The 12,663-nt window shown below is 39.4% G+C and overlaps 1 protein-coding gene across 1 annotated transcript in view; it reads right to left on the bottom strand.

The window, feature by feature from the left end:
* ATRX (ATRX chromatin remodeler) overlaps window positions 1-12,663 on the bottom strand; it is an 84,064-nt gene that overhangs the window by 8,964 nt on the left and 62,437 nt on the right. The window contains exons 24-30 of the mRNA XM_086470216.1: window positions 12,530-12,618; window positions 12,185-12,357; window positions 9,616-9,769; window positions 9,214-9,317; window positions 7,021-7,129; window positions 5,772-5,949; window positions 4,209-4,403 (exon numbers count right to left, since the gene is read on the bottom strand). Coding sequence (XP_086326342.1) covers window positions 4,209-4,403; window positions 5,772-5,949; window positions 7,021-7,129; window positions 9,214-9,317; window positions 9,616-9,769; window positions 12,185-12,357; window positions 12,530-12,618 — 1,002 coding nt within the window. The remainder of the gene's footprint in view (window positions 1-4,208; window positions 4,404-5,771; window positions 5,950-7,020; window positions 7,130-9,213; window positions 9,318-9,615; window positions 9,770-12,184; window positions 12,358-12,529; window positions 12,619-12,663) is intronic.

Genomic DNA, 12,663 nt, shown 5'->3' with positions numbered 1-12,663 from the left:
AGCATCTTCTCCTCCCCCTTAACGACACCTTCTGAGAAAACCGGTCTTTGACTGAAACTCGGATTATGGCAAAAACAAAATTCTCAAGCATCTATTTTAAAAACCAAGTAGTATTTGTTTCTTCACTCACATAACAGCTTTGCTTCTGACTTTTAAAACAATATAGAATGAATTCTCCTAATCCATTAAGACCGAAATAATTAAACCACATTTTTTTCTGACATCGAAGAAGTTGAAAAGTGTGTTAAAACCAGGAGTTACAAGAAAAACCTAACGCTCAGCCCTGAATTGCTCCTCCTCAACATTCCCGATTCCTGGCTGGACACCTAAAGGACCTTCCTACTGCGGGGCATCACTGAAGTCATGAAGTTGGCTGGCTGAGCAGATACCCAGCAGAAAACCTATTACCCCTCCAGGATTTTCCACATTCATGCTTAAGACGGTTGGAGAGAAGACGGAAAGCATTTCACCTAATTCCCACTCAGAATTCCCTCATGTTTGGAAGGGATCCATTCTAAAATGAGTATTTTTGAACATCTTTGTACCCACGTTCTGAGGAATCCGCCCTTTCAGAGCTGCCTGTATCTCCACTTGACACTTTCAGTATATTTTCGGGGTTTTACCGTGCATGTCTCACCAAGGCTAAGGATCACAACGGTAATCCCTTCCCTTGCTGTCTGCACAACAGCAAAATCACACAGGGAAAACACAGTTCAACAGACTATGCTTTGAAGACATAAAAGAGGCCTGAAGACAAAGAGAGACAATTACCCACCAAACCTGTAAAAGGCAGAATTAAAGCCTTCTTTTAGCCTAAACGCCCATTTTGCTTCGCTGCTAATTATAAAGGAACAGCTCAGTCTTTGTAAGCAAGGGGTAGGCAGCTCAATGATGGAAGAGTAATACAGGTAAAGTTTTAGTGGCCTTTGTTTCCAGCTGAGAGCTGCTGAGATCAGGTCGGGTGCGCTGAACCTCCCAGGAACAAGGCACCAGAGTATCACGCAACACGATCTCGAAGAAAATGTTAACCTCCAAATGCTGTGTAATTAATCGATGTTACAACAAAATGTTTTCAAAAAGCAGAAAGTCTTTTTAATCAACTTTAAAAAAACGCTATGAGGATGTCGTTGAATTAATTTAATTGTTAAGAAGTTTCACGATTATAAAGCTAATTCACGCATCTCTGCTAAAATTACATCGCAATAAGGAATGGTTAACTTTCGGAATGGATAACCTCACACAATTTCGAGAGTAACATGCGCTGCAGTATTTCCTACAGCTGACACTTGTTTCTGATTCTTTACGTAGGATTTTAGAGAGTTGGATAGTCCAAAAAAAGACAGAATAGGAAATAAAACATAAGAGTGAACTGTACAATACTGTAAATAAGGCACGAGCCACAAATCAAACAAATCCCAGGAATCAAGGAAGGAGTCCCTGCAACCACTGGACTAGCTCAGCTTTGTGTGCAAAGGCAAGAACCTAACTGTGATAAAATTAAAGTATCCCCATCAGCTGAGCTTCACAGGGAAGACAAATGCAGCCAAAAATAACTTTAAAATCATCAAATTAGTAAACATAAGTACCAAATGAAACAGTTCTCCACTCTAAATTCCTCTGGGACAGTTACCACCTTGGTGCTAAGCACTGTTCATCCAGGCAGGGCAGGGCAGTGCCAAGCCAGCAGAGAAGTCACCTCAGATGTCACTGTTGGCTTGGCATTCTTCCTTGGCTGAGCCAACCAGGATTTCCACGATGAGAGCTACTGATTTTTATTAACACTCCTAGAAACACCTTCCCCCTCCTCTAACATTTCAAAGAGGTTTTCACCACAGCTATACGCGGGACACAAGAAAGCCCCAGGTCCCACGCATGCCACGGGCCCCCCTGCCCACCCGCGTTGGGAGTCACGTCCTTCCTACGACACCTCAGACCTGCAGCGCTCCACTCCCAGCTTCGGCGGGAGCTGAGGGACTCAGCGTGGTTCTTCCTCACGGCCAAGACTAATTCAGGGGGGACAAAGAAAGGGTAGGAGCCTCTGGAGGTTAGTGGCTAGCTTCCCATACTCTGTGAGGCTACCAGGAATGCAAAGCCTTGCTTTCAACAAACACACACAGGAACTGCTAGAATACGATGGATCTACCTGATGGTTTACAGCCTTTTCAACCAACAAATAAAAAAAAAAGGGATTAGAAATTTGCACACAGGATGTACTAAGATGCACATCTTTAAAAGGATGAAATTCCATTCAGTACCATTTGCTAAAACCATGAAAAATCCAAAGGGAATTCCAGTACACAGACTTGCTCTATTTACAGCCAGGGACTTGCTTAAAAGCTTGTATTCAACTTAACTTACATGAACCTTACACCGATGGTTGGAAGGGAATTAGTGTGAAACTTAGTGCTCAAAACCGAATGAGAGTAGATTTGGAGTTTATAAACTTCCTCTTTTCATTACATTTCATTCACTAGTTGATTTACTTTTGTAAAACAAAACAAGTAACTTTCAAAGAGTAATTATTGCATTGGATTGATCAATGCTTTGAGAAAACATACTCAGTTGCTCCATAGCTTTTTGACTTATTTTTCTTAAAAATAAGCAGCAGCAGCAAATGGTCATGCATTAGCTGTGAGTTTGTGGGAGCATAAATGTACATGGCATAAAATAAGTAAGAACATTAAAAAAGATAAATTAAATGCTATGAATTACAACCTAAAGGAAGATGTTTCAGGTGGTGAAAAAAATGAATATGCCAAAATAAAAATGTGCGTCGTAAAAGGGTAGAATAAAATTTTCAGTTATCCACAATCTACTGCTCACAGTGAGAAACACTGTCGTAAAAAGAGGTTAGATACAGTCATTAAAGTTTGTTTCCAAGGGTTTTAAAATGCATGTGTAACAGTGACTAACTTACAGGGCTAACACTTCCTAAATCCCCCCAGCAGCTGCACCGACACTGTAGGTGGTCTAATAGCCTGTCTCAGAGAATGGCTCAACTATTCAGAATGCCATTGTGGTGCCTGACCACAATTGATTATATTACAGTGGTCTACAGATATTCTAGAACGGGAAACATGCAGCTTTTCCTTGGAAATTAACAGATTTGCAAACTGGAAAACCTCCCTCGCAAACCCAGACACTGTATAAGGAACTAACACAGGAGTAACTCAGAAATTTAACCAGTAAAAGAATAACGGAATGAATTCTTCTTTCCCATGAGAGAATACTCCTGCCTGACTGTAAAAGTTGTAGTTCTTATTTTTAAATTCAGTTCCTGAATTTTTTGGTTCCCTAAATATCACACAGGGTAGTGAACCACTACTACACAGAGCAGTGACAACGAACCACTACTACACACATCACATCCACTACAAACAGATTTAGGCAGAACGCAGTGAAAACAAACCACTGCGCTCCTAAAAGTTCCTTTACCACCAGCTGGAAAAAGGTCTGACATCACTACTTCGTATTATCTCAGAGTACAGAACGCCAGCATTCTCGCTGAGTTGTGTAAATGATTGTCTACAAAAATGTCACTGGTCTCTGCTCCTACCGGCAGCACTAAAAATAGATTACAAAAACCTTCGCTTGTCCAATCTTCCTCACTTAAAGAGTAAATAAGGGCAACTTCTTCCAAATGATCTCCGCTGTATCTCTATTAATGGTCCCTACTAGAAGGGTTAAATAAGGAACTAAAAACCAAGAAGGCTTGGCAAAGGAGAGCACGGATTACTTTGGCTCTTACGAAGCCTTACCTAGGCAGATAAAAACCGGGCCTTGAATGACCTCACAGGTTTGTTACCACAAACCGAGGTAACACCAGGTCTCGCCAGCGCCCACCGAGACGTTAATCGGAATCTTGGCTTCCAGGGTTTCCTGCAGTGCAACTTGTATTCACCCAAACGGCGTGAAAAAGTGGGTTGGTTTGTTCTGATTTAAATTTTTTGTCTTTTAACGAAAGATCTTTTTCTTATACTGCCAATGACATTGAAGGGAAACTCATTATCTAGCTCATTAAACCATCCAGTGTATTCATGACGTATTTTATTGTGTTACCTGCTATTCACCTCCACTCAAAAGTGAAAATACTGCTCTGAAGTGAAAGCACAGCACTCTTCTCCTTCCAAGATCAAACACCCCACGTCCTTAAAAAGATTTAAGGTTTTTTTATAGCATATAGTTCCTAGTGATGCGCATCTACTTACTTTTGGCAACATCGGTGTATCTCTCTTCTTTTTCTTTTCTGAATTAGGATCATCCAGCAAATCTGGCTCAAAAGTGTACAGCTCTGTAAGTTCATTCATAGTAAAATGACGTTCCACTTGCTGTTGGTCGACCACCCGGAAGGACAACGACTGCTTTGTCACCTGACGATCATAGATCTTATCTTCCATCGTTCCCTAAAAATCAAAGACACTCTCTTTCATACAAATACTGGACCTTCTTGTCATGTAGGAAAAGAATTAATGGATATGAAAGAGCTAGAACAACCACCCAAGGGTGCTGTTTTCCTCATTTCTTTGACCCCGTATCTACAAATTTACCTGAAAATGCTTTGTCTACTTAGGAAAAAACCCCAAAGAATCCCAAAAAACCCTCCTGGAAGCAAACAAAGTAATGTGAGTTGTGCAGGTGACAGATGTCATCCAGCTATTGACTAGAGCAAGAAATGTATTTTTTCAGTAGTGTTTCGAAGAGATCCATTTTTGCTTCAATTCCCCAAAGTAGGATTATGATAAAGAAATGGCAATTTCCACAGCGTGTACCTTATTTTGCTGCTTTGAGCAGCCTGTAAAAAGGAAAACAGATACCGTACCACCGGGGTGAGAAGGGAAGGGAAGCAGTCAAGTCTAATTCATCACAGCTGTGTATGAAAAAATTAGATCCTTGATGAAAAAAGGAAAATTACTTTAAAAAAAAAGACAATGACTATGAGAAGTACGAAAACAGCACAGCCTGTTCCGAACATCGTAATTTAAAAAGGATATCAACAGTTCAAAAGTGCACATCAAAAATTACAAAAATAGACTGAAGTCTGAAGAAAAACCCCCGCGTTTGACAGTAACGTGTTACAAAGAGTGATCTACTTAAGGTGGCAAGTAAATAGTGACTCGATCAAGAGTTAAGTACAGCTACTGCGAAAAGGTCTTCAGTCTACTCTGTAACACCTGAAGAAGATGAAGGAAGATACTTCCTGACAGAAATCACGGCATTATACTTAAAAAAAAATGCCACAGACCAGCGCCCACCAGAATTATGACACATCTTCAGTATCTGCAGGGTGCGACACAAGTTTTCAAATGCCTTTAAATAAAAAAATTCTTTAGCTCCCTGCGGGGACCACCAGGGGCCCACAGACCAGGGGTCTGCAGGAGACAGCTACGCCGAGCAAGCCTACGGCCTAACCACCACCGTCCTCTCTGCAGTCCATTCAAGTGAAGATTTTCAGTGGGGTGCAAATTAAAGAAGCTGAGAATTCTGAGTCTGGATGGGTGAATCACTGCTAGAATTCCAGGATTTGTGTTCCGCGGTGTCAGACGAGGTGGGCTTAACAGGAAATAATTTCAGTCGTTACTTATTTTACCAATCTTGCCTTCAAGAGCTTTTTCAGTGGCCCAAATATCAGGTTAGGGCTGGAAGATGACCGGGTGAGTGTGGACCACTACAGGCTTCAACACAAGTCCAAATCGCTACAGTCCAAACAGTTACAGTCTAGAAATTTGATTGCAGGGCCAGAATATCACAAAAATGATCAGACAGAAACCTACCTGAGCCAAAAACCTGTACACAAACACAGGTTTGTTCTGCCCAAAGCGATACACCCTGAAAATACTCTGGATGTCGTACGATGGGTTCCAAGAGGCATCGAAGATGATTACTCTGTTAGCAGCCACGAGGTTAATTCCGAGGGAACCTGCTTTAGTGGATATAATGAACAAGCGGCCTCTGGAACACAGAAAAGTTGCCAAAATGTTAATATTTTGGAAAACAACTATTGTTCCCATGTTGCTGTGTTACTGCGGAGTTGTTCATACGCTGAAAGAGCTCAACAACTTCGTTAAAATACTGTATTAAGCATAAAACAGATGCAGATTTCACAAGGACCACACTTTTAGCAAAACATACGCCCCCAGAAACACAGATCGGGGCCTTTTGCAAATCAACTGTTAACAAAAACTGGTGCGTAAGAAAAAAATTTGCGGTTTTGCATTTTCAAACTCTAATAAAATTAGTTCTAGCAAATGGAAGCATAATTTTAAACAGGCATATCCCATGCTATTGAAACTCTTTCCTGGCGAGCAAACTTTCAGGATAACTCTAGAATGACAGTCTCTTGGATATATCTGCTTGTTTGAATACCATCTCACTCAGGTTCAACTCAAAGTGAGCTCTTGACAGATACCTGACAGAATAAACTATTTCAGAGTATTAATGAATTAGTTTCAAATTGCTTTGTTCCACTTAACTTTTTTTTTTCCTGTACATTATAAATGACTGCAACATAACTACATATTTTAATTTTTAAACAAATCTGAAGAAGCTCCTTGACTTCATTAACTGTGTACGAGTTCATATCTCTCTACCTATCCAAATCGGACTGGAAAGTCCCATCTTGTGTGAACAGTGGATGGCTGGGAGACAATCCTGGAGAGCGCTACGGGAGCTATGTGCTTCTGTCCTGGCCAGACCCCACAGGGCTCTGACCTTCCCGAGTCCTTATAGCCTTTTATGTAATTGTAATAAAAAGACTGTCTCTGATCCAAAGTGCTTGTAATCTAAACGAGAAGGAAAACAGAGCACTGAGCAAGTATTGATCAGGACAAATGCAAGAAATCTCGGGAATCCAGAAACCTATTGTTGTGGCGTATTTTTGGTGCAAGTTCTGCACCTGACAACATTGGGATATTTATTTGCCTAGCCTTAAGAGGTCATTAAGCTAATACAAGTAACAAAGAAACAGGGAACAAAAGAAAGAGACGGGGGAAAATTAAGCATATATATCGGAAGAGATCTCACCTCACATTAGTTTCATCATTAAATTCTTCAGCCCATTTCTTTCTTGACTGAGCTGTGGTTGAACCATCTAAGCGATAGTAATCAATGTTTCTGAACCATTTTCCTTCACCTATAAAGGTAATAGTCACATTATTAAAATGCCGATTGCTTAAGTAACCAGACTGATAACACTGGATATACACAACTCTCTAAATGATGAAAGAACAGATACGGAACACAAAATATACAAAATATATACAAAATATATTCCCTTGACATTTTAAAACATTGGGAGAAGACTAGAGGTTATTCAAGACAGAGAACGTTTTCGGAGGATATAGGTGCTTGCCACAGGCACGCCTTGAAAATTATGTCAAGAAGCTTGGACAACAAAATATAAAATACATAACACAACAGAAAGTAACAGCAACTGCCTTCGGGATGACAACGATCGTCCACAAGCCGGCAAAAGCTCTGAGAAACCCTAAACCAATTTTGCCTAAAGTGAGTCAAAAGCAGAATAAATGTTGTCAACGCCATTTTATGCTGACAAAAGTATCCGGCATCCACCACTATCCATTTCTCCTTAAGAATTTTTTTTATTCTTCACAAAATGATCCACTGATATTAAATGAAACTCCTCAAAGCAGTTTTATACAGATTGGAATGTAAAGATACAAATTTATAATCAAATTACGTTCCAAGGTTAAATTTTAATTGAAGCATTTGAAAAGATCTGAGCTTTTGGGGGGAGTTCCTCTTATTTTGCACTATTTCTAGCCCTACATACACATTTGTGTATAGATATGCCTTAACTTGGAGCCAAAGTTAATTTAAAAAAGTAACTAGATCTCATCTTTAGGCATTATAGTGCTAATTGTGCTTTTCTAATGATCTGAGTAGTTTCATGTTACACAATTAATCTAAGTCAGTCTCTCCCATACAAACATCATTCATAAGTAAATGCTCAAAGGGAGATTTCAGAAGTCAAGGTCTAATCATTTTGGAACTGAAATTCAGAAAAATCTTTTTGAGTTTAATTACCCTGTGAGTTATGGTTACTTCTTGCCAGATGGAGGAAGAAAATAATTACAGCTGATAGAAGTTTTCTTCCCTCCCCAATTCACGAGTAACCTTTCATTTCCTTTGGCCATCAAAGTACATGTACACAAAATGAACCCCACTGTGCCATCAATTATAAAGAAAATAGCTTTTTTTTTTTTAGGAGACAGCACTGTTTAACACAACCAATTACAAGAAACAGATTGTTGAGTCCTGTTAGGAAGGTGTCTATATGGTGATTCTTGCTACGACACATAGTCTAATTGCTTAACAAAAGAACTACCACAAGTGAAAAAACCATTATCTCAGACTACAGGCAAAACTCCATAAAATACAGACAGCTCGTAACATCTGAAGATGACAAATGCTCAGAAGCCAAGGAGCAACAGCTCCTTCAACAATAAATCTGTGGGAGAGAGATAACTGGCAATCTTCATTAACTATGGCTTTGGTACCACTAAACCACATTTCTCTTACGCTACCGTTCAACGTGTTTACGCCCAGGAATAAGATATTTGAAAGGAATGGCAGATTCAAAGGAATTCTTCAGACAACACATACTAGGAACTGAAACTTCACATAAAAAAGAACTGCATCATCAGGAGCTCTGGGAGGATCTCACAGAGAAAAGAGAAGAAACATCCTACGCAGGGGACACGTCTGGCTAGTGAGAAATTGCCGTTAGAGCATCACTAGGATAATAAATTCAACACTTTGCTCCCTTATGAATCCATAAAACAATCTACTGCGGTACATATAATGCTTAAATTCACATTTTGCATGTTCTACACACTGTTTTAAAGTAGTCTGATTGTCTTTCACTATCTCTCTCCCAGTAGGCAGCTTCAGAATTTGCCACGCATCAGCGAACAACATCACTTTTGTACAGAATTTAACTAAATGCCTTCTCTCCTTTCAGATGATGAACATTTCATCTGCTTAGACTATATTAAGCATAGATGATACAGAACGAAACCAGAGGAGTCCACAACGGAACCTGCAGAGAAGACCAATAATCCTGCCAACTTCAGGAACAGTACAGAGCATACAACACTTCTAAGGAAAACAAGGATTTCAAATCCATTCCCTTTGGCCTGAATAGAGACTTATAAAAGAGTTATTAGCTTTGCCACTGTTCAAGGTGACACTCACCTTTATAAATAGGAGACTTCTCTTTGTCAGTTTTCTCCCTGTTGGCCAGCTCCAGAAAATCTTCTATCAAATCCAGAGATATTAGGGACTGACTAAACACTAGGCTGAAAACAGGAACAGGGAAACACAAAATTCACCGCTGAGGTTATTTTAATTATTGACTTGCTTTAGTTTTCTTCTCTCCTTACTCTGATACTGCACTTTGAAACAAACAACCTTTCTAGACACAGAGAAAGACTTTGGTGGAGCACACACATGTATGGGAAAACTCACTGAAAACCAAATGTACCACATGCATCCGCTTCAGAAACCTGAGGTACAGCGTTATGAAGACTGAACGAAGAACGCTGTCAGACTAACACATTTATACTGTCACTACAAATATTTCTAGAGCTGGCTTACACTTTGTCTCCAAGCTCCTCTGCCATTCGAAGAATTTCAAAGAGAAGCACCATTTTCCCAGAATGTTCCAACACTTCAGCATCTGCATCGGTGACAAAATCTTTGTACCAATCCGGCGCTGGGCTACCAGGATTGGAAGAGGATGTAGCTTTGCCTATTAAAAACAAAGTTAAAAAAAATATATTTAAAAGAGAAAGGCATGGTCTCCATTTAAGTGCTTTGAAACACCTGAAGGACAGAACTGTTTCTGCATTATTAGGCTTAACCGGTAAGAAAAGAATTAAATAAGCTAAGGAAAAAATAGCATCTGCACTATTAGCAATTATCAATAGCCCAAGTCATCACTAAGAGTCACAAATCCCTTTTTGAGTTGCAGGACATTTGAACAAATAGTTCTACCATCTCCATCTTCTCCCCACGAGCCTTTATCAACAACTTTGTTTCCAACAGGTACGCATCCTTGAAAATCCATCCGTAAACGTTACAGCCGTTGAAAAGCAGCTTTCCATAAAGAAAATGATTCTAAATCTCAAACAAACATCTGAAATTGTTGGAAAAAGAAAGCAAGTGGTCTTTCGGGTTACCTAGTTCATCTATTAAAACAAACTCTCTGGAAGAAAGTTTCCAAATGTCACAACAGTACAGATGTTTAAGATGAAACCCGTAAACCATCTCCTCTTACTTCTGTTAGGTTTGGATTTAGGATCTTTTGTCCCTAAGCTAATTTAGAAGACAACATTAGCATACAGGAAAAAACCCCCACGCATTCTCTCCCCTTTTATATTAAGTCACAATAGAGGAAAACACCCAAACAAATTCCACCATCACATTCTGCCTTTTTGCAAAGTTCTTTTCCCTAAGCTTCCCTAGTTTCTTACCTGCTCACCTGCTAACACACTATTACTCTAATAAAACCTGTAAAATACATACATGGGAACAATCCCATTTTTATCACGTTCCTGTTTTATAAGTTAATTTTGTTAATTTGACTTAATCCCTTAAAAATATCTAAGTACTAGAACGACTTACTAAATTCAGTCCACCACTGTAAAAATACACCAAAATAACTACACGCTTGGCAAAACAAGCCTGTCGGGGTCTGCATCCCCCACTCAGAAGTGTCAGACGCAGATCCTGCCGATCTTTAACAGCACTCCCATTACGCTCATTCTGAATTCAACCAGGAGAAAGCACGTATTCAGCATTATAATCGGAACGCGAAAGGCAGACAAGAACCATGAATTATCTTGATTTACATTACTTAATTTCTTTTACGATATTTCTATGATCTTCAATTTGACCTCCTTACATTAGGGCGATAAAAATTGACTGGTTAGATTTATACCACCAACTTTTCCCACATAAACCCTTTGATCTACTGAAATATTTACAAACATAGTAGGAGAAGTGTTCTCTCTCATGAACAATTCAAAACATTTACATTTTCAGACTGTGCACCACAAATCAGTCCTGACACACCAGTAAATTTCAGGGGCAAGATAGAACCTCTCTGGACAGAACTCGCATTTGAGCCTTCCTTCATACAAGCTTTTAAAGAATGCATTTTTCAATACCAGAAAAAAAGGAAAGAACAAGTTAACTAAGTAAGAGACTACCATGTGGTGTTGGGAAATCCTACACACCCCTCCCACCTATCTATTTCTACCTTCACCCCTAAACTTTGCAGAAGGGCCCCCAACAGCTGCAATGAGACAGAAACTCTGCCCACAAACCTCACCTGGCGCAGCATCAAATGTCTGGTTAGAAATTCTGTGCTACATTAAACTGGACGAGGCTGCATGACAGAGGCAGCCATTGAAGTGATGCAGAGACAGAACCCCATCCTGCCTATAACACCCAGTAATTACTTCAATACATTTCATCTGTACGTGTGTTTGACACACACATTCTCTTCCCCTTACACGTTTACAGTATGTCATCGGGATGGGGACCAAAACCCCAAAATTCCTCACCTTAACTGTCCCCCAAAAAACATCATTTATTCAGAGAAAGTGATCAGACACACAATAAATGATACAATCAGAAAACTAACTCTATGATACCAGACGCAAGACAAAAGCTAGGTTATTAAAGGAAAATCCAAAAATAAAATGTATGGATGTAAGTATTTCGAATAACAAGCTTTAAAAAGGTCTCATATTCTTCCTGCATTGTATCTGCTTGCTCAACATCCGTTTCAAATTCCAGGTGCAACAACAAATGACACGCATATGTCTTAATCTTTCCATTAATCTTTCAACCAAATGTTTAAAAAGAGATGAAAAGCAGCCTAGTTTCTCTGTGAACTTTGTATCATTTTGTACTCGGGAATTAAAAAACATTAACTGTGCAGCTTCCCTGCCACAAGACCCCTGAGCTCTAAATTGATGCCCCTTGTTTTTCCAGGACGAGCATATTAGAAGTAGCAGGTGATGCAAGGACAGGAGCAGTTCATGGAATTACGGAATTTGCCATTTTGCAGCAATGCAGAATTCCTGACAACCCTCTCAAAGCGCCTTTTGCAAAAAGAAGCTGCCTTGTATTTTATTTACTTGTAGATTATACTCACCTTCATCTGATTTTGTAACAGATGGAGGGTTGTTTACAAGTTCTTCTGCATTTCCTTCTCCACCTCCACGAGATCTTGAATTCCAGACTTTAATGACTTCAACATCATTATCACTGCCACTTCTGCTTGAGCTACAGTCTTTCTTCACCTTTTTCCCCTTGGATTTTTTTTTCCTAGAAGGGTAACATTGTACACCCCATTATTTTTTTAAAATTCTACTGCTAGAGAACATACTCTAACAGAGAGAAGAAATAAAAAAAAATAAACGTTCACTTCTATAGAAGTCACTTAAGTTCTATTAGGGAAATAAATCCAACAAAGAAGAACAAATAAAAGCTCAATTACTTTGTATAATCATCAGAACTTAAGCTCATTGAAGTTTCGTCGGAATCTGAAGCTATGAAATCATCCATACTGTCTTCATCAAAGTAGCCCTCAAAATAGAAAAAAAAAAAGAAACTTTATTAAGTATGCTCATC

Source organism: Leptosomus discolor, chromosome 9, assembly GCF_034619465.1.
Source record: "Leptosomus discolor isolate bLepDis1 chromosome 9, bLepDis1.hap2, whole genome shotgun sequence".
NCBI lineage: Eukaryota > Metazoa > Chordata > Aves > Leptosomiformes > Leptosomidae > Leptosomus > Leptosomus discolor.
The sequence above is the reverse complement of the archived record's forward strand: the minus strand, read 5'-3'. Positions and strand labels throughout refer to the sequence as shown.